The following is a 22374-nucleotide window of genomic DNA, read 5'->3' as shown; positions in this document are numbered from 1 at the left end:
GAGTAGAAAAAAACAGTCTGAGACATTGTGATTAGTGTTACATATGGTGATTTTATCATTTAAAACTTTGGTCAGGTTTATTTTAAAGTGATTAAGTACAAATCTGAAGCAACTCTTCATTTCATTTAGTGGACACATAGTAGTAGTAGCGGTGCGGGCTATGGGAGACTATTTGAGACAGCGACACTTAGTCCTCGTGCACCGCTAACACTGTAGACACCCACACCCTTGATTCCAGCTCCAAAAGTAGACAAAAGACAGAGGGATAAATGTTAATTTTCTAAAAGATGCAATACAAACAAAGACAGAGAAGATACAACTAGAAAGAAAGTAGATAACTCCATCAGATATTTCCTAATTACAATGATCGGTTTCATTGTTTAGCTTCTGAAAAATCTCCCTCCGCACACACACACACAAACACAATGCCTCTGGCATTAATCTCCACCCTCCAAGTAATAATCTTTCTGAAACATCTTAAATAACTTCATAAAGCTGAGTGTGGTTTTCAATGGCAGATAAATTTAATTTCACATGATTGCATTAGGCTGCATGTCTGTCCTCCATTTGCCTGCCTCATCCCACTGACTCCATGAGTCAGCCATTCTCTCATCCACGCACCAGAGAGAGAACAAGGGGGGGGCGGCAGACTCACGGATGGCTTAGCCCACCCCCTGACTTAAGAGTCCTGGAGGGTCTCCAAACCCCAAGCCTGAAAAGTGTCCGTATTAGTTGCCCTGGGATGGCGTTTCCTCACGGTTGATCGCTGCTCATTATTTGACCAAGCCGTGCCCCACCAAGGCCACAGAGCTCAAGACAATTTATGTCCCTTGTCTGAGCCACCGCTGGGGGAAAAGAATACACTTGTAGGCTGAGGATAAAGATTTTTAATGCTTGCATGTTTGCAGTTTATTAAACACTCTTGGCAAGGCTTTGGGAACTGTCAGTGTTTTCTCCTCCCTATTGTTCAGCAGAGAGGGAGCTTAATCTGTCTTGCTGCACTCACTCACCCCCCCCAAACAAAAAAAAGGAATCAGCGAGGGAGCCCCTCCAGCCTTATGCCACAATAGCTGATCACTTTTTGGAGACGAGGTGGTGGTGGTGACATTAATCACCTCTGATTACATGCCAGCATGAGACTGTGCACAAACTCTCTCTGAGATTTACACTCTCCCTGCAGGATCTGCGCAGAGATTTGCTTTAACATGCTCCAAATACGCCCAAAGTTGGTCTGTTGAGTTAAAACGAAAGCTGCAAATTTATTAGCACGATATCTGCCAGCTTCTTTCCCCCCACTGAGACGGCTGAAACATTGCTCAGCAACTCACACTAGTTGGCTCATCACAGAACAATGGGCAACCGCGATGGAGGATGGAGAAGGAAGGAGAGGTCAGAAGAAGAGAAAGTTTAGAGGTTAAAAAGGTGGATAAACAGTCACACAGCGAGAGGAAACACTATGAAAATAAACAATAGCGTGGATTTAAAGGCATTTAGCTTTTTTTTCAGCTTTGGTCTAACAGGTCCTATGAGCACTTGAAGCTACCATGCAGCCTGCCACCGCCCCATCAAGCCCCTTTGCACGGGAATCAAAGTGACTGAAACGGAGCGACTCGCCCTCAAAAATGATGAAGTGACACTAAAACAAACCCGTTTGTACATTTCCGACGCAAATCCAGTCACACAAAGAGCAAGCCGGATTCCACTGCGCTGCTTAGCGTTAATATAAAAAACACGAGTAATAACACAGTAAGCAGAGCAGACACTCCGTAACGGACGGCAGAAAATCATTTTAAATTGTGGCTTTTAATTAGCTAAACATGACTTATTGACTGACAATAGCATGCTAGCTAAAGCTAAAGAAATCTCGACCTTACCGGTTAGTGCAGCGACGAGCTAGCAAAATCCTCTCCAGCTACGCCCAAGTGTTAGCCGGTACACCCAGACTGGATCCTCGAGTCCGGCAAAAAATAACGACAGAAAGTGAGGATGGGAATTAAAAACGAAACCGGGAATGAGGGGCGGGAGAGCTGAGCAAATAGAGCCGAGACGTCAGACAAAAAAAAACTTCTAGGTCTCAAGCGTCGTTTTTCACAAGTGATGCGCGTTCCCTGAAAGGAAGAAAGGAGGAGAATGAGGCTTTGCTCCTCTCACACACACACGATAGTAGACCGGTGAACGGATGGATGGACAGGCTGAGGAGAAGGCTGACGCCGCCTTCAGGTACCCCTGGAAAAAGTGGGAATTGGGAAAGGTTTCCGTATGAGAGACCCGCTATAAAAAATTAAGTAAATCTGTAAGTAAATCTATAGCAATTCGTAATATTTGACTGATACTGATAATGTGAAGGGATCGTTGAATTTTTGTTTCGTTTTTTGCCGTTTTACCGTCAGTTAATGCTACTTAATAAAATGAATACCATTTACATGTCTCGAAGAACAATAAACTACATAAAGCTTCAGTTTGCAGCAGGTTAGCAGGTAGACCATTTTTGACGATGGGTAACAAACAAAATCCACAAGCATCACCAAATAAATAAATAAATAAATAAATAATAAACACGTATTATTATTATTATCACTATTATTATTATTATTTTAAAATTTCAAGATAATCCTAGGACATTATCAAACCATAGATTCAGCCCAAGTGAGCTAGTTTATGTTATTTTACTTGTTATGCTCATTTTTAACTCCATGTTTTTATTCTTTGATAACTAGATCAACATAATTACAGCCATCCTCCTCAGGGAGCCTGCCCTAGCTGTCACAAGGTAGGTGGGTCCAATGCTGACACAGGGGAGAACTCCACAGAGAAAGGACTCCATCCCAGGACCTTGCTGTGAGGCATCAGTGTTAACCACTGCACCACCATGCAACCATGCAGTTATCTGATAATAAACCCAGTTTTTCTTATACCTGGCATCCCTTTTGAGTTCAGTCTGAAAAAGAGTTTTAGATTCATGTTAAAAAGTAGGTTTGAACAAGCAGGTGGGTGAGGCCTGCCTGAGATGACCATATTAGGATTACTCGCTCTCTATGACATCATAAAGAGTCATGAGCAGATAAGGCCTGTCTAAAACTGAGAATTTAAAAGACACTGAAGGCTGACACGTTGTCTCACAGGGATTATTGATACATATATTGGCTTTATTATTTGAAACTTTAAATTGTTTGATTATGAGGATTGACTATTTCAAGAGCAAACAAATGCAAAGCAAAAAAAATAAAAGATTTCCTGTAATGATGTTGATGAGATATAAAGTAATCAAACAGAATTAACAAAACTCCCACAGACCCACAGAAGACATGTCACGCCTGCTCTTAGCACTGAAACTGTATAATTCCACATTTATTGAGAAATAAGCATGGTGAAACACACGAAACAGGTGGTAGAGAGCCTGGACAGGTGGAGGTTTGGACTGGAGAGAAGAAGGATGAAAGGCGGTAGGATCCAGACAGAATACATGTGTGTGAATGAGATGGAGATGGACGGAAAGGTGAAGCTGCAAGGAGTAGAGATAGTGAGCATAGGTGAGTTTAAATACCTGGAATCAATCCAAGACAATGGACCGCGCACAAGAGAGGTGAAGAAGAGAGTCCAGGCAGGGTGGAGCAGTTGGAGATGAGTGTCGGGGGTGATTTGTGACAGAAGAATAGCAGCAAGAGTCAAAGGAGAAGTTTAAAAGTGAGTGAGTGGTAGTGAGACCTGGTATGATGAGTGGTTTGGAGACGGTGGTACTGATACAAAGACAGAAGGACGACTTGGAGGTGGCAGACCTGAAGATAGTGAGATCTTCCCTGGGAGTGAGCATCATAGTCAGGATTAGAAATGAGTACATCGCAGAGACAGCTCTTGTTGAGCAGTTTGGAGACAAAGTCAGGATGTTGAAGATGGATCTCCCAGGCAGGAAGAAAAGAGGAAAACTTCATAGGAGGTTGCTAGGGATATAGATGCTTCACTGTGACAACCCATAAAGGGAACAGCTGAAAGAAGAAGAAGATCAATTGGAAACTGCATCATGTTAAAAAAAAAAGTACTACTCTCTATCGTTCTGTGAGTCTGGGTCTTTCTGTGTTGCATGGCAACATCTAGCACATCCCGACACCACATGTTCACTGGGGGAAAAGAGGAACTTACACTCCCAGTACATCTTTCGTTTCGTCCTCAGAAACAGGAGCTCGCTATGAGTCCTTGAAGGCAGCATTCACCAGGACAGCGCGCCATACTGAAATTGAAAAGGGTGAATAGCAGCAGAGGAGCTCTGCTTTCTCTAAGAGGAGCCAATCACCTCCCAGGCTGGGGGATTATTCAAATAAAGGATGATGTCACCTCTTGCAAGTCACCCTACTCTCTTGTCCGAGTTTCTCGTGGCTGTCTGTTGCCCTCCCTCTAGGCCCCTCAGACCCTTTTCTTCCATTCTCCATGCTCGACTGAACACACACACTCATGCACGCTCTCTCTCTCTCACACACACACACACATTACTGCTGCACCCCATGCATCAAGTTGCCTGCATTGTCTGCCCTCGGTGCTACTGTTGCATCAAGAATTCAAAAACCTTCAGTGCATTTCAGACCTGTTGATTGTAATATCTGGAATATTTTTCATGTTTCTCCTTAACAGGTTCATCTCCCACAAGGCGTTTCCAAATTGAAATTACATTTCTTTTGTTTTTTCTGGAAGGTCTTGAACATTCTTTTGTCCTCAAAGTCACATTTCCACCAGCCAGATCCCAAATGCCCACCTGCCCGTCGCGTCAGCCTGTCCCAGTTGGAGCGAACAAATCTCAAATTGGATGACACTAATTGAAAAGGGTGAGGCAGCCAGCGGGAAAGGAAAAGGCAACTAAAGAGCAGAGCGTAGAGTGTGTCTGGCTTTTGGTTAAAGTTGCACGTTTTCTCTCAAGTCACAAACAGATACCGGAGGGCATTGTTTCATTCCCTGAAAAGCTTTTGTTTCTTGTGCAGCGTGCTCTTCACCAGAACAGAGCTTTTCATCAGACACAGTCTGGGTGGGCATGCCGCCTGTCTGTCTGTCTGCCTGTCTGCTGCTGCTGCCTCTGCTGCTTAGCTCCCAGCAGCCGCCTGCCTCCTGTCTGCATAAGCCAGGCTTTTGTGTGCTGGTCTGTTCTAAGATAGGTTTCTTTTCATGTCCAGCCTGTGGTGTGCTCTTCCTTTTCCAAGTGCTGAATAAATCTCACCTTTTCCAGAGGTGAGATTTATTCAGGCTTGTGTTTCTCGCCTGAGCTCAGGGCGGAAATGTACGACTCGATGTATGACACTACGCCGATCACCTGCTTGCATGAAAACCTGTTATCGCCCTTTATCCCTCTCGATCAGATGTCCAGTGGAAGCTTTGTTTCTCTTCCTGCAAAGTGGATTGACCTCAGATTTGTGTGTTTGAAGAGGGTGTGTTGTGTTGTCTCACACCAACAAGAAATCCTGCAAGATTAGTTAGTTGCTTTTTTGTTTTGTTTATTCAAATGACAGATGAAGATTACAGCCACATACTGTAGAAATGTGTGAATTTTGTCGCGTCAATAAAGAATGCAACTAAATGGAAGGAGACCAGGAAGAAGGCAGGGACTCGGGTGCGTTCGATGCCTGCTAAGTTGATGCTGACGGACGTATTGGCATGGTTAACCGGGTGCAACAAAGAGAGGAAGGCGGTGGTGTGCGGCACCGGAGACAGGAAGAGGCAGGGCCGTGTACCCTGCTGCACAGTTCCCGTGTTATTTACCTCATTGTTTTTTTGTCCACACAGCCCGCAGTCCAGCTGGGGCGGCTGCAGCACAAAAGGGGCTGGCGCTCAGTCAAGCCCCCCCATCAACAAAAACCAAACAAATCTGGCCGCTGGTCAAGAGTCTGCTACCTTTTTTGCAAAACTCTTACACAACACATTAGTTATTTAACAAGCAGCAGATACAGGCATGCTCTAATTGTGTTTCACATATTCCAGCATGTAGCAGTCAGATTGCACAGAGGTCTTAATCTCGAGTGTATCTGATGCATCCCAGTGTTGGTGTCGTCCCTGTGTCATTATAATTAATGTTGGTCCAGGTTCAGCAGTGCAAGTCACCAGTCATGTTGTTATGATGTCATAGATTTCCAATGTGGAAAAAACAAACAAAAATGGGTCGGGGTTAGGGTTGGGGGTTTGAATGTGGTTGTGGTTAGGGTTATGGGGTTAGGGTTTGGTGTGATGATATTTCTGGGATGCCTGAACCGCCTGCAAGTTAGGGGTTGGACGGATTGATCCAAATGTCGATAGTATCGATACCAACACCGGTATTGGTATTAGATCGATATCATCACAACATGATCGATGCTTTAGCTTATTTGTCTCCTCTAATTTCAGAAGGAGACATGTCTGTGCAAACACCGCTCCTCTCCTGCTGGCACACTTTGCGCTGCCCTCTCCTCCCTGCTCTGCTTTTTTTAGTTGTGGTGCAGTCACATGACTCGGCGGTACTGAGCAGCAACATGTAGGCTCAGAATTTGCACATTTGCCCTTTGTTTTGAAAAATAAACCTCATCTCATAAATCATGGCGCACTGCTCTCCTGTACATAAGCTGTCTTTATGAGTAAAAATCATCGGTAATGGTATCAGCAACACCGGCGCCATTTATTTGTTATCTGATCAATATCAAAATCTGCAGTATAGCACACCACTGCTGCCAGCCCTCTCGAGCCACCCAGGAAAGCAGCTGGCACTAAGAGACACACCCTTTATTTTCCCCTAAAGATATTCACAAATCAACCCCCTTTTCAGACAAGTGTCTCCCAAATGCATGAGAGCGATCACCCTGCACAGCACTTCACACTCCAATAGCATGAATATCATTATCTCACAAACAGGGTGTGTACGTGTGAACAAATACCAAGCGGATGCAGGTTAGTGCACGCCAGTGCAGCTGCTGCTCTCTGTGCACAGCGTGGACTCCCTGAAGACAACAACGTGCCAGCACTGCATGTCATTAACATACAGGATGCTTCTACAGCCACTAAAAGGCAACATGTGATGAAGGAAGGCAACGAGACCCTCATTAACGCGCCATCATCACACAGCAGGCGTGTTCTTTTGTGTGTATCTGTCGCCCACAGAGCACGATAGTGATGATAGTGACAGTCATATCTCGTTGCAAGGATTCATATCCACTGTGGTTTTTGCTCTGGTCCTTTATTCAAAAAGGCCCTGGTCAACTATATTTGGCATGCAAATATAGTTGACCAGGTAGAAGCCATTTGCAAGGCTTCGCCCTGCAGCCTGCTTTCTCTTTGGGACTGTTTAATCAGCTCCAGGCTAAAATCTGATGATGTTAAGAGCAGGCTGGCCAGTTCCTCAGCCAGCCCTTGGCTGCATCTTTGAGTGAATAATTGATGCAGGTTCTGAGGATATTGGAAAGCTGTAGCAGCTCACCTCACTAAGAGGAGCATCTGCTTTGATCTTAGTCTATCACATGCTATCTACTTCCCATCTTCACTGTGTGGTTTTGATTTAGCTGAAACAGCCGCCCGCTTCCTCTATTTATTTCATGCTGAGTTGCAAGGTAGTTTGTGATTATGGCAGACTCAAAGTTTTAAGTACTCTACTCAGCGTAATTTAGCTTTTATAAGGATGATGTTTTATCCCCCCGCTCTTGTCCACCAAAGTGCCTGTGTTTTGGCTTCCTGTTACTTCCTTATTGCTTCGTATTGCATAGATTTCCTGTGACTGGTTGGCAGTTGGCTTCAGACAAGAGCCTGCTCTCTCCCTCTAGTGGTGCCAGACTACCACAACACAGCACAAGTTCATCAGACTGCAGTGCAAGTGTTTATTTTTTAAACTTTGCAGCTGCTAAGTTTCAGACATTTTGAAAAGAAAATATTGTGTTATTTGTTTTCATTCACATAAATTGCCCAATTTATTTAGGATTAGTCCAAGAGATGTCATCAGTGCTGACCGAGCCACAACATTTTTTATATTCTTTTTTATTTTGCGTTCAGAAGACACCATCTTCACAAAAAAGAAAGTAAAAACCTGTACAAATTCCTCAGACTGGCAATCTTGCACTTTCTCAAAATTAGGTAAAAAATAATTAAGACAGCATGAAAAAAAAGCAGCCAAATAAACACAGTGCACAGCTGTTCCCATTAAATCAAAACAGACTTAAAGAGCTTTTCTACAAGTGTCAGGAGAACACTAACAAACATGTTGCATTTATAGTGCATTGTTCCACTGTGATATACAACTCCTATGTGGCACATTATATCACTATTCTAAGTTGTGCATCGGTTTTTAATTAAGAGGAAATAAATACGTCTGCAGAAATGCCATTTTAAAAAAACCCTCTTTATAATTGTAAACAATATCAAAGAAAACAAATAAGTTTACATTAAAAATAATACAAATGCCAGATATCTGTTGCATTTCAAAAACCCCTTGTTACTGTTGTTCTGATCCAGTTTTTGTGCACTGAAAGCCGTTCATATCACCCTATGCAGCATACTGCATCTTCACCACTACTTCAAGTTTATATAGGTACTTCAAGAGATGTCCTTATCCATTCATGAATAAAATAATGGAGCCATTTCCCACATAGCTTCAACAGACAGAGTCTAAGTGAACCATTATTTAAAATAGAGACACAACTATGCTGCTTACAATCCAAACTAGCATACAAAGACAAAAAGTATTAGCTATATATTTCAAGAAATATTAGAAAGGAAGATTTTTGGACTGGCATTTGACTTTTGGAGATTTTCCCTGTAATATTGTTATACTGTACAGCTGTGTAATTAGGAAAGAAATGAGGGGGGAAAGAGTAAAAATGAACAAGAACAGTTAAAACCAAAGTCTTGTGACTGTAACGTAGCTATAAAAGCTACTAGCCAAAACTGCCTTAGTTAAAGCAAATTTAGCCAACTTCTTCTCATTTACAAGAAAATGAAAATTCAGTTTTGATATTCAGGCATCTTAGTAACTGAACTATACAAAAATAAGTCAATACTGTAATGGGGAGGGGTGAGAAAACATTACCCACTAAACAAATGCTGCTAAAACAAAATTAGCCTAGCTTAGCAGAGTAGCAGTAAACAGAACCAGAGCAATTCCTGTGAGATCACATGGTTAAGCTACATTTAAATGAAACATTTGAATGTATTTTTAAACCATTAAAAGTCACTGGCTGAAAAGAACAAGAGAGGGAAGGGGAATCAAAAATTCATTTGGGTACTGAATAGTCTCCTTCATTTTTTTCCTTCATTTTTTTCTTAGTCTAACAGCTACAACAAATTTAAAGATTTTTTTAGTGCAGCCATTCTGACATTAAATATAAACATAAATGCAGGTATTAAGGGGGAAAAAAAAAATCACTGATGTCATTAGACAACGCCTACATTTACATATTTCATTGCTAAAAGGCTGCTGTGAAAAAGGTCTACTACCAATTAACATAAAAAGGCATAAAATTATTTATCATCTTCAGTAGTTACTGTGTGTTTGTAAGGCAGCACATTAACCTCACATGTTCTAGCAAAGCACACCCTGCCTTGCAGTGCATTAGCACAGACCTACACCTGCCACCTTATAGCGAAAACGGCTCATACATATTGATGACTAGCCGGTTGGCCGTAGGGCTTGTCCTTCCTCACACGGCTATCATCTCCTTCCAGTCACAGGAGGACGTGAACAATGGAGATGAGGAGCAAGCAAACTGAACTGGAGTGAAAGAATGGCCTTGACTGTTAGCCAAAGCACATGTACTGCAGTTAATGATCAATCTTTTTTTTTTTCCAGTTTGCCTGACTTCACCCTTATGCCTAAATTCCACAAGACATACATATATTTACATAATCAAGACGTATGAAAATCCTTTTGCCTAAGTAGCCATGCGAACAATAAAATGATCATGAAAACCCTGTAAATGGTTGGTCATTCAAGCGAAAATGCATCCTAATTTGACCCGACAGACCCGGTGTCCAGCCTTTGTTTACCGACATTATGCTTCTAGCCATCAAAGCCTGACCAACCTGACAAGTCAGAAAGACAATAAATTATTCATACAGTACAGTACAAAAGCTGAAGCAGGTAATTGGGCCTTTAAGTGTTCAGTGCAATCTACCGTTCCAGCACAAATTAAAATGCAAAATTCAAACAGGGTCAGCAGGGGACAAAGTAGTCCAAGGTCACTCAGTTCTGCTTCAAGACAATCGTCCCTCTTTGCTGGGTGTCTGGAAAAAGGAGTGGAATAGCAGTCAGCTACTGGAGTGGAAATATGGTGCTTTAAAGATGGAGGGAAAGAAAGACTCCCATGTCCTTCAATGTACACACTGCTTACTCCCTCTGTGCTTCTACTAGGTCACTGTCCTCACCACTCACAGCAGCAGAGGAAGGAGCATGATGAGGCTTCGGGTGCACGGAACTTGCCAGAACTGGGCGTGTCCGTGCACTGTGCAATGAATGCATGTAGATCTGTGATGTGTGCCTGCTCCTGTGTTTGGGCCTGCAAGAAGACAAAAAAGCTGCAAATTTTCAAACTGCTATTGTCACTTACTAAATAAAGTCCCCGTATTTATCGGTAAAAATAAATCAATACATAACTGCACAAGTATCCTGCATTAATGTCGGATCACATTTACCAGTATTAACCAATAAGTATGATCATTATCTTGATTTAGCAGATTGGCACTGGGAAATTGGCAAAGTAGAGGAGACGTTGATGGGAAAAAATTTTGTTTTTAGATTTTAGCATTTCTGTAACCCAATTCATATGATTAGAAAAAGCATTCAAACCACCACCCAACAGTATAATAAAGAAACAAAGCAGCAACTGTACCATGATGGTGTCATAAGCTCCGGTGATGAGTGCGATGAAGAGTGACAGCACCATGTAGATGAAGAGGGAGATGAAGGTGTAAAGGTAGATCTGGCTGAAGGTCCACACCAGCGTGCTGCTGTGCTCCATCTCAGCGAATGTTACAAACATGTCGTCTCCATTGATCAGAGAAAACAGGCACTCTGACACCATGGACAGGGAGCGAAACTGGATACATGGAGTCCAAGTTAGCACAATCATTTAAAGAAGAAAGTTTTGCAGTCTTTCAGTGTTTTTATTTATCTTTTTGGCACGGACTACAAAATTGACTTCTAGAGAATGTTTCTGTGTGAAAGGCAAATATCAATTAATTTCACATTCATTGAATTAGGTAATGTACGGTATTTTTGATGCACATATTAGCATATTTATTTTTTTATTGAGTCATTTAATTATTTCATTTTATTCATTTTGTTTTTAATTTCAGGAAAGCTGGCCCTCCATATATTTCCACCAGAATTGATTACATTATTTTGCTTGCATGCAAAAAGCAATATCCTAACAAAATGCTGCCTGATTCATATTTAATAACTATCAATTTTCTCCTCCCATTAATTATACATAGCTAAAAAATGACATGCTGGGAGGCAGTTTATCATAATTAGGATGCTCTGACATGCAATTCTGCTCTGAGTGACTCACGCCTGCTCACTCCTCCTTAGAGACACAGCTGTGTGTCCGTGCATTACCTTTGCATGGTAGGGCCCCAGCACTATCCAGCCACAGAAGCAATATCCCAAATAAATGGCGGCCGCACAGCAGCAGAAGCGGATGACATTGGGAAAAGCAGCTCTTAGAGTCACAATCAGGATCTGTGGGAGAAAGAGACCAAATTAACTAACTGTAAATACATTTTAAAATATTATATTAAAAAAAATTGTGTTAAATAATATTTTCCATATTTGTGTGTGTGTGCTTGACATACATTGTATTTCTGAAAGAAGCTGAGGTAGCGGATGACTCCCACCCACACCAGCAGAGTGGATGTTCCCAGCAAGATCCCACAAACATCATATGATGACAGATTCTGCATCACAAGGAAGACATCATTACTTATCATAACTTACTGAAAACTGGGAATTTTACATCTCAGTAGGTGAATAAAAAAAGAAGCTTCTTTTACAGTGTGCACAAAGCTGCACACCCTCTCACATCTTGTTACCTTGGACTCTATCCCAATTTTGATGAAGCTGCCGATGATGGTGAACGTGTCACTGACGATGAGCAGAATGTACCAGCCGTTGATGAACTCCATCCTGTCTCCCCAGCTCACGCTGCGGCCCAGTTTGTGATTGAAAAACTGCACGTACTCCTGGGTAAGGAGATGGGAGATGATCAATGGGGCTTTAAATGTGATACACACAACCGGAAAACTGGGAGACCGTGAAAGGCATTTAACTACTTCTCTTTGCCTGCGTGACTGTTATCATTATGAAATTATATGTGTTGAATATATGGCATCAGGGGGCAACAGTGTTTGTATTGCAGGATGTAAGTTTTGCTGTGATCTCATTAGCGCCACGGCCTCCAGGCAAGCGCTTAGAAAAATGACAATCCAGCAGAGCGAGCAGTGCAGACCAGCCTCATCTTTCACGGTGGCAAGCAAAAATCGGAACTTCTGTAATCACATTTCACGCATGATGACTAACTTGATACACTGCACCCTTGAGAAATGTAATGATAAAGATTTGAAAGCTCATTTGCGGCTCGATATTTTTTTTTCTGAGGTTTTCATTTTGCACGATTTGCTGTTCAGAACAATTCATCTCATCCTGGGTCTCTTTGCAGCACTTCAGTTCATCCACTGAAACTTTTTTGCTTCCACCTTTAAGCCAACTTTCTTCTGATTGGCTGCCTGTGAAAAACAGAAGATCTTAACAGCAGGTGGGCGGGGCTTATGTGCTCACAGGTAGTGCTGTGTACCTGAGATGGCCATATTAGGGACATCTGCTCTTGGCAATATTTTTTATGTGTCCTCATTTGGTTGTTAATATGACACCATAAGAAACTACAGTTCCCCAAATGACACTTAAGGCTGACTGTAAAAGGGGTTCACTTCCACAGACACTGTGAAAGATGTGTTTCACCCACTGGTTTTAGACTCCGATTTGAGGCTTTAATGTAACCAATGCGATTGTATTTGGATAATAATAATAATAATAATGGATTGGATTTATATAGCGCTTTTCAAGGCACCCAAAGCGCTTTACAATACCACTATTCATTCACTCTCACATTCACACACTGGTGGAGGCAGCTACAGTTGTAGCCACAGCTGCCCTGGGGCAGACTGACAGAAGCGAGGCTGCCATATCGCGCCATCGGCCCCTCTGGCCAACACCAGGCCAGAGGGGCCTGAGAGGGAGAAGTGCTAAGTTATCCATAAAGTGTACGAGTGCAATGCAGACTCTTAATTAGTACCTCAACAAAAGTTGCAACTTCAAGCAGTCAGTCCACTTGGGGTCCCATTTTGAAAGACATCAGAGGAGAAGTGAAACTTTTTACAGCCTCCTTTTGGTCTCTGTAGCATATTTTCCTCCTAAATTTGGAAATATCTCACCCATTTCCATTACTGTGCTAAAGTCTTGAGTCACCCCTCTTTTTTTTGGTTTATATTTTGTGAGTAAAATAGGTGCAAAACTTTATTGAAACATGTGCAAACATACATGGAAATAGAGTAGATAAGCCAATGGTATGACCATGTATGACCAGGTATGCTACACTAGCAGCGTGTTTGGGATCTTTGTCATACTGAACAATGAAGCTGTTGCCAATCAGATGCTTTAACAATGGCGGATCAAAATATGATGATGATGTCACTTTTCTATGTTCGTAATTTCATCGGTTTTTGACGAGATATCCAACATCACTGGCTGACATGCAGCCCAAACCAGGGCAGAGCCTCCACCATGCTTTACAGTTGTAGAGACTCATTGTTGTACCTCTCTCCTGACCTCCTTTGTACATACTGATGAGCATTTGAACCAAAATTTTCAAATTTGGATAATAGACCTGATGCATCTCTCAGGTACTGTGGAAGGTCTGTGCTGGAATTTTTTCATACTTCGTAACCTCCTAGGACCTGGCGTCCACATATGCGGATATCACATTTTGGGTTGTCTAGACCAAAGTATTAAATTTTGCTCTACAACGGCCTGATATCCACTTACGAGTACACTATTCAATTCAATTCAATTTTATTTATATAGCGTCAAATCACAACAAAAGTCGCCTCAAGGCGCTTCATAGATACAGAGAAAAACCCAACAATCATATGACCCCCTATGAGCAAGCACTTTGGCAACAGTGGGAAGGAAAAAACTCCCTTTTAACAGGAAGAAACCTCCGGCAGAACCAGGCTCAGGGAGGGGCGGCCATCTGCTGCGACCGGTTGGGGTGAGAGAAGGAAGACAGGATAAAAGACACTGCCACTGTTCTATCAAAATCTAAAGCAAATGTCCTCTTATGTGAATCTCATTTTTCTCAGAAACAAAAATCAGGTAAAAAACAAAAACAACCCCCCCCCGGTAATTCTTTGTTTTTACATTCATCAGGTTCCAATCAGCCCAAATAGCAAAGAGAAACTGAAAATACATGCCATGAAAGAGTTCAGATCTTAGGAGGTTAAGACATGATTTTCAGATACTGTTGAGCTGCTGTAGACAGGTTTTTAGGCCTGATACTTCCCTTTTTGTCTTCCACTTGTCCAGTTTCCTCAGTGTTTTAAGTGACTGCACAGCATGCCAAGATAGGGAACGTTTTCCACTAATAGATCTCCGGGAATCACCTTGTTGATATAAAAATATGGTTTTGTGTTCATCACAAAACTGTGATATTTTTCATAGACTCAGCTAAAGAAATTGGAACAAACAGTTTTTTGGTGTGCAGAGACAACACCTGCTCATCCCTTGAGTTAGGTGACTTTCTCATAGGTCAGTATTTCTTAACAAAGAAAAAAAAATACTCTTAAAATGGTCAGGTACAAGGACGGAACTAAAAAGAAGTGAAAAATCAGCGAATGTCCAAAGAAGAAAGAAATCCTTGAGAACTATCGTTCAAAACTACTAGTCTGTCTCCTTGAAAGCAAAATATAAATAAAAATAGACTTTTGCTGTAAGAGACAAGACTCAGTACTGTAAATTGTATTAAGACTTAATGTATGCATTATTAAAAAAGCTAGACAGTCTGGCAGGAAGGTTCTTTTGACCAGGCTTCACTTCCTTTTTTGTGTTCATGGTGGTCGTGCATTACTGTGCGGTTACATACACAAACAGCCTGTCCTTATCTGAGCTCCACTTTTGTAGGTCATTGAACACTATTTAACAGGTATTTGTGTGTGTGCAAAGGGCCCATGCAGTCTATGGATGCATCTTGGTATCCAAGCTAGCTAATGTTGACTGATAACCTATCACTCTGTTCTCCTGTCCAAGTAAGATTATATGTTCTCACGCCCAAAAGAGGCAAACATTGAGACAGCCAAAATGCCAAACCCAAGGCTTCAAAAAGGCAATGTCAGTCGTGCTATGTGCAATATCCATTTCAAAATATACATTTCATAGGCTAACATCACAAAAACAAAAAAATACAGAAATTATTGGCCAGTTTTCTTACATGCTGCAGGAGGATGCCTCTGAGGATGGAGCGTCCACACAGCAGCAAGGACAGCACGCAGACGATGGCCACCAGCACATCAAAGAACTCCTGCGCATAATTCTCGGCTGAAAAAAGAGGACAGAAATAAAAGGGATCAAAGGCAATTAAAATAAATGAAGCGGCAGGTAAATAAATATCACCCCTAACCACCAGTCACTCACCACGTCCAGTCACATTAGGGTCTTTACACTCCTTAATGGAGGCCCGGTTCTGAAGACTGATCGTAACTTTACCGCTGTGCGCCCTGTTATCCATCACAATCTGACGACAAAAGCATGAACCACGTAACAATTAGCATGTAAAAAACAACATTTTTAGTTTTTCTATTCTGTGGGATGTTGACTGAATTTGAGATCATAGAGGAGCTCACTGTGATAGCAAAGGTGTAGCAGTCCGGGATTTCATTATTTATAATGGTCTGAATGTTGATGGCCTTCAGCTGGAAGTCAATGGTGACATTGATCAGCCTGGGGAGGAAAGAGACATGCTGAGGATTCAATGTGCAGAATTCACATTGCAAAGAAAAGCAATACCTCTTTAATACCAAAACACACAAACATAACAGAGTCTCTAACTTGTAAAACAGGAGAGTGAAATTCTTGTAGTCACTGTTTCCTGGAGCAGCGCTGTACGTCAGTGGGTCCAGTCCAATACAATCTGGAAAAAGGAAAATCAGAAATAGCAAAAGAGGAACTAAGTCATACATGATTTTTTCCATATCACATGAATGCCACACCACGGTTTATTTTTACCACTACATTTATCATGCATTAGCCATAGCCATCTGCCAAATCAGCAGATGTGCGCAAATAACCCCTTTCCCAGGACCGGACACAGTATTTTTGCTACTAAAGTGGAAAAAAAAAAAGGTCTGTGTTTTTCATTACAGGACTCAAGTCTTTAAAAGTAGGGCACAGTTGCAGGGCACTGGAGCAATAACACAGTGACTCACTGACACTATTGGTTCCTTAAGGGAAATACTGGCACTTGAAGAATGTGCAGACAGACGTGTAACAAACAAGTAGACTTTAAAACATAAAGAAAAACAAAATCAAAAGAAGGATTATCCTACCTGTGACAACATGTGGGTCGATGTCAAACGTGTCATTGACGGGGTCAATGGTGCCCCTCCTAAAGTACCTCTGACAGAGGGAGAGCGCGCTTCCGTTAACGCCGACACCCGGCACATAAGCATACCGTCCCAGTGAGATCTGAGGTAGAGCCAAGTACTGAAGAGGGAAAGAGAAGCCGAGAGGTGGAATTAAGCTCGAGAAAACATCTGTCTCCTTTATGCGATGTTAAACTTTTCACGTTCAGAAAGTAACAATGAAGCTCTCACTAAAAAGAACGCTGTTCAGTCAGGATGGCAACACGATAGCGGCATCTCTTTCCAGAAATATGTCTCAATTACTAGAGGTGGAAATCACCAGACACCCCAAGATTTGATATAATTCCGATAAAATATTATTGCATTTTTATCACATTTATTAACTTTGTGTTATGTGCTTGGTATGGAATAAGATATGTTACGATTTATCACCAAGTTGAACTTTGTCAATATCTTTTTTTACAGAATACAATGAAGTTATTTTACTTTAATTTGAGATTACAAGCACTGTCACTAAAACCTGCATTAATGTTGCCATAAGATTCAATCTGCAATTGCATGCAAAGTGTTTCTGGTAATACACCAAATAACTGTGATAAATTCTCTGAAATCGCATCTGTTGCTGTCTACATAAACAGAAATTCACATTTAACAGGAATGTATATTTAACTGCGCTCAGTAATGTTCCTGTTCTACAGGAATATAACCACAATACAACCAGCTGCCAACCAGTTGAGTCAAGCCCACTTGAGTTGTTTTCATTGACAAAGAGTCATTCAGACTGATGGCAACATGTTGGCAACATTTCTGCTTTTATAAATTAGACAGCAGTTATTTGCAAACTTCCAATGATCTCTCTGAGAGTGACTGCAGTCAGTCCAAGTAAGACTGAAACTGTTTGCAGAAAGGTTGCCTCCTGTTGGGCGACCTGTGCAATCAGTTGCAGAATGTGAAAAAAATCTATACAATCACCAGGCAGCCGCTGCTTTTTTTATGGATGCAAGGAGGTTGCTTTCCTATTTGTGGTCATGTGACTGAGCCATTAGCTTGCTCTTAATTAGGAGGTAGCTTTAACAAGCTGAGTGTGTTCAGTGTTGGATGGTTTTTCAGTTGAGCCCATTTAATGTAAGTTTGCTTGGCTAACAACATCTCAGGATGGTGGCGCATGAGATGAGCCTTCTCGCTCGTAGACTATTTTAATGTATTTAATAAAATCTCAATATTTGGTGTTCCTGTAGTGATCAATGTCAAAAATATTGGGATACTCTATTGGACTGACTTCCCCCCACCCACATCTGTTACTGTGCATAACCTACAGCAGCAACTTTTTCCATCTAACTACTACATCCACTTCTTCATTGTCTGCAAATGCAGACAAACAGACGTCATTTGCAGTCTGTGTTTCTGCGCTTATTCACACACTCAATTCTAAGCTAAGCTAGTAAACATTGTAAACAATACAACTGCTAAAGATAATAGCTCAGCTAGCTTTGCAGTAGTCCTGTTTTCCCCTCAAGCCTCTGATTGACCTTTGTTTTGTTGGGTTTTTGTGTGGAGTGGAAATCTGCAGTCAGTGTTACAACAGTATATTAGGGTCCATTGTAAGTAATAATACCATGAAAAAACACTTATTAATATCAAGCATATCTAATGTATGCATGGCTTAAAAAAATCATTAAAAAAATCATATTAAACAAAATTCTGGTCATAATAATAAATCAAGAGATCTCAAAATGTCTCTTAAAATGGTTATTAGCAGGCTACCTGCTCTATGGCAAAGTTGATGTGGCTGTACATCTCCATCTGTGTGTGGACAGTGTGGGGATTCTTGTCCTTGTAGCCCTTCAGGAAAAGGTGCTTGAATGCCGCTGTGTTTTCCTCTTGAAACGTCACAACCATCTGGTTACTCAGTCCAAACATCACCAACTAATAGACAGAGCCAGAGAGCACAGGCACAAGACAAATGAGCTGAAACACTCGGGCAAATGCAGAGAAGCAGTCGCTGCACAGTTAGAATAAAACACAGGACATGATCGGGTATTTGCATTCTGAGCCTACAGAGTATTCATGTTAAATCAAAGGGCTGTATCCACCTGCACAGTCACAATGATGATTTTCAGCAGCTGCAGGCCAAGTTTGAAAGGCTTGCGCCCCTTTGCATGATACTTGTCACAAGGGCTCATGAAGAAATACTTGAGTTTCCTCCTCAGGGCCTCCTCCTCTCCTTCTTCCTCCTGCTGGAGGAGCTTGGAGCCCACCAGGGTAGGAGGGCGGGAGCTGCCACTTCCAAGAAGATCCTGGGAGCCATAGCCTGATATGGAGGAGAGCAGCTTGTCCTTCTCTGTTAATAAAATCATTCATTTTGGAAAGAAGCTCAGCATTAAAGAGGTACTCAAGACATTATACATTGCTGGGTTACTAACAAGTGACAATTTGAATTAACCCCTTTTATCCTGGAAAAGTGGTTGGAGAGTGTCTTTAATTCTGTTACTTAGCAGTGTTAGCTGGTCTCCCTGCCTGTATGTGGTGCAATTTCACAGCTTAGTATAACCAAGCTAACGCTGGCGGATAACTTTCATGTTTAAATGTGTAAATGCTCAAAAATGATCCAAGCATGATCCAAGATTACCACTTGTAGCTCCTGAAAAACAAAAATCCAGTATCTTAATGATTATATTACATAAAATCATTAAATAAAAAAGAGTTTACAACAGATAAAAGCCCAGGTTCTGAAAAGCATGTTTATTTATACAATGAATCCTTCTTTGGTTCTTCATAATGAATTACTGTGGCATGGAGGCGATCAGCTTTTGACACTGCTGACGTGTCACTGCAGCTCAGGTTGCTTTGATAGTTGCCTTCAGCTCGTCTGTGTTTGGGGTCAAGTGTTTCTCATCTCCGTCTAAACAGTACCTCACAGATTCTGTGCGGCCTTCAGATCAGGTGAATTGGTTTGCTAATTAAGCACGTGTCTAAATGCCATTTGGTAGTAGTTTTGGACCCACTGGCACCCTGCTAGAAAAGGAAATTGGCATCTCCATAAAGCTTGGCAGTCAGAAGCATGAAGTGCTCCACTCCAGCAGATGACATGGCACCCCAAGTCACCACAGACTGTGGAAATGTCACACTAGACTTCAAACACCTTGGGTTCTGTGCCCCAGGTAAGCTCTTCTGACATTATCTCTGGTTCAGGAGCGGTCTGACATCAGGAACGTGACACTCGCAGCTCTGTTCTCTGCCAAGTCCTTGAATTGACTTTTCTCAAGGTTGCAGTCACCCCTGTTGCTTGTGGACATTTTATTTTCCTTCCTCAACTTTTATCAACATGCATTCTGTGAACAGCAAAAATAGCTGTCTGTGGCTCATCCTGCTGGCATAGAGGGAAGCCTGTCAAGTCAGCAGTCTTCTCCTGATTGCAACTGCATGTTCTCAACTAGACTGACAGACAGGCAGTATTTATACTGTATCTGAATGGCAATTCCCCCAAAGTCGAAATAAGATTAAAAAAAAAAAATTCGAATTATCCTGCTGGGTCTCTTAATAGAATTTTATAAATTGCTTGACTGTAGAAAGATTTTTATGTGATTATCATCAAAACAAACATGGCTGAACTGTCCATGCTATTCGATGACGTCATCTTGGGCTCGCTAACTGTGATGATTTTAAGAACCACCGGTTGTAGATGTCAAGGCGGAAACCTTTAAAGCGTTTATTTTCAAAACAATAAAAAAATAAAAAATAAAACTTTAAATGTCCAAAATCGGCGGAATGATCCTTTGAGCCTCGAGTCACCTATAAATACACGGAGCGGACGTGTTTCTTTCATTGTTCGATATCACACCTTAGCAAATTTTCACAGATGGACCCGCCTCTTTAAAAATAAATAAATAAACAAATACATGAAAAATAAAATAACGTAATATGATGCTAGCAAATAAATGCGTACCAATCCGTGGTATAAAGAGTGATACAGGTGAAGAGAGATAATAAAAGAGAGGACTGAATGTTGCCAAACCTGTGGCGCTGTCTTGGGTGCAGGTGTAACTAGAAGATGCCATGGTGATGCGTTCACGTTCGCACAGGAGCAGCGGAAGGGTACATCACACTCATAAAAAGCGAGTAGAGAGCAGACGCGGGTTTATATTATTTGTTTACATCGTAAAATAAAAGACGATTGCTGTCGCAGTCTGCGGATGAAACATAGGTAAACACATCGCCGCTTCCTTATGACCACGTGACTCCATCATGTGACTAATGCCTAGCCTGTAAGCTATTGCTGCTGGGAAGACTAAAGACGCAAACGCCAAAAAATTCAGGGCAAATGTTGAGCTAATGTTCCGGTTATTACTCTTTTTTTTAAAAAATGTTTTATGACAGTTTTATTAATTAAGACTTAGGATAAAATAATTATTGTTTATTGAAGAGAACTTACGTTTGCGCAAGTAGTTAATAAGTTAAGTCATGGTGAAGGGAAAGGGTTTTTTCGCTTTTTGAGAAATACTGGTCTCATAAAGAGGATCTGAGGATTCAGGAGTGAAGCAAGATTAAAAGCCAGGAGATGGCAGTAATGCAACATTTTTGGATGCAAGCTGCCGTTAAACACGAAAGAAGAAGAATAAGAAGGCCTCAGAGGTTATCTAAGAGCATATTGGGAGCAACAACACCATGAAGCCCAAAGAACACACCAGACAGGTCAGGGATAACGTTATTGAGAAATTCAAAGCAGGCTTAGGCTACAAAAAGATTTCCCAAGCCTTGATCATCCCACGGAGCACTGTTCAAGCGATCATTCAGAAATGGAAGGAGTATGGCACAACTGAAAACCTACCAAGACAAGGCCGTCCACCTAAACTCACAGGCCGAACAAGGAGAGCGCTGATCAGAAATGCAGCCAAGAGGCCCATGGTGACTCTGGACGAGCTGCAGAGATCTACAGCTCAGGTGGGGGAATCTGTCCATAGGACAACTATTAGTCGTGCACTGCACAAAGTTGGCCTTTATGGAAGAGTGGCAAGAAGAAAGCCATTGTTAACAGAAAACCATAAGACGTCCCGTTTGCAGTTTGCCACAAGCCATGTGGGGGACACAGCAAACATGTGGAAGAAGGTGCTCTGGTCAGATGAGACCAAAATGGAACTTTTTGGCCAAAATGCAAAACGCTATGTGTGGCGGAAAACTAGCACTGCACATCACTCTGAACACACCATCCCCACTGTCAAATATGGTGGTGGCAGCATCATGCTCTGGGGGTGCTTCTCTTCAGCAGGGACAGGGAAGCTGGTCAGAGTTGATGGGAAGATGGATGGAGCCAAATACAGGGCAATCTTGGAAGAAAACCTCTTGGAGTCTGCAAAAGACTTGAGACTGGGGCGGAGGTTCACCTTCCAGCAGCACGACGACCCTAAACATAAAGCCAGGGCAACAATGGAATGGTTTAAAACAAAACATATCCATGTGTTAGAATGGCCCAGTCAAAGTCCAGATCTAAATGCAATCGAGAATCTGTGGCAAGATCTGAAAACTGCTGTTCACAAACGCTGTCCATCTAATCTGACTGAGCTGGAGCTGTTTTGCAAAGAAGAATGGGAAAGGATTTCAGTCTGTAGATGTGCAATGCTGGTAGAGACATACCCTAAAAGGCTAGCAGCTGTAATTGCAGCAAAAGGTGGTTCTACAAAGTATTGACTCAGGGGGCTGAATAATTACACACACCCCACTTTTCAGTTATTTATTTGTAAAAAAAAATGTTCGGAATCA

The 22374-nt window shown here is 41.8% G+C and overlaps 2 protein-coding genes across 3 annotated transcripts in view; both read right to left on the bottom strand.

The window, feature by feature from the left end:
* The window catches only part of prr36b (proline rich 36b), a 39114-nt gene extending 36902 nt beyond the window's left edge, over positions 1-2212 (bottom strand). The window contains exon 1 of one of the 2 annotated variants that reach the window (XM_012922347.4): positions 1875-2212. The gene's annotated coding sequence lies outside the window, so the exon portion shown is untranslated. The remainder of the gene's footprint in view (positions 1-1874) is intronic. The other variant, XM_024802149.2, reaches the window with a different exon arrangement.
* A 5685-nt stretch (positions 2213-7897) lies between these two features.
* mcoln1b (mucolipin TRP cation channel 1b) lies at positions 7898-20841 on the bottom strand. Its single transcript, XM_004562926.3, has 13 exons — positions 20633-20841; positions 18711-18958; positions 18382-18543; positions 16582-16738; positions 16085-16166; positions 15880-15976; positions 15671-15770; positions 15468-15574; positions 12019-12168; positions 11782-11883; positions 11546-11668; positions 10818-11024; positions 7898-10484 (listed from the first exon to the last, which is right to left on the bottom strand). Exons 1-13 carry the CDS (start codon positions 20673-20675, stop codon positions 10350-10352), a joined length of 1713 nt encoding a protein of 570 aa, XP_004562983.2. The 5' UTR covers positions 20676-20841; the 3' UTR covers positions 7898-10349.
* Between the last annotated feature and the right edge of the window lie 1533 nt (positions 20842-22374).

Source organism: Maylandia zebra, linkage group LG4, assembly GCF_041146795.1.
Source record: "Maylandia zebra isolate NMK-2024a linkage group LG4, Mzebra_GT3a, whole genome shotgun sequence".
Lineage (NCBI taxonomy): Eukaryota > Metazoa > Chordata > Actinopteri > Cichliformes > Cichlidae > Maylandia > Maylandia zebra.
The sequence above is the reverse complement of the archived record's forward strand: the minus strand, read 5'-3'. Positions and strand labels throughout refer to the sequence as shown.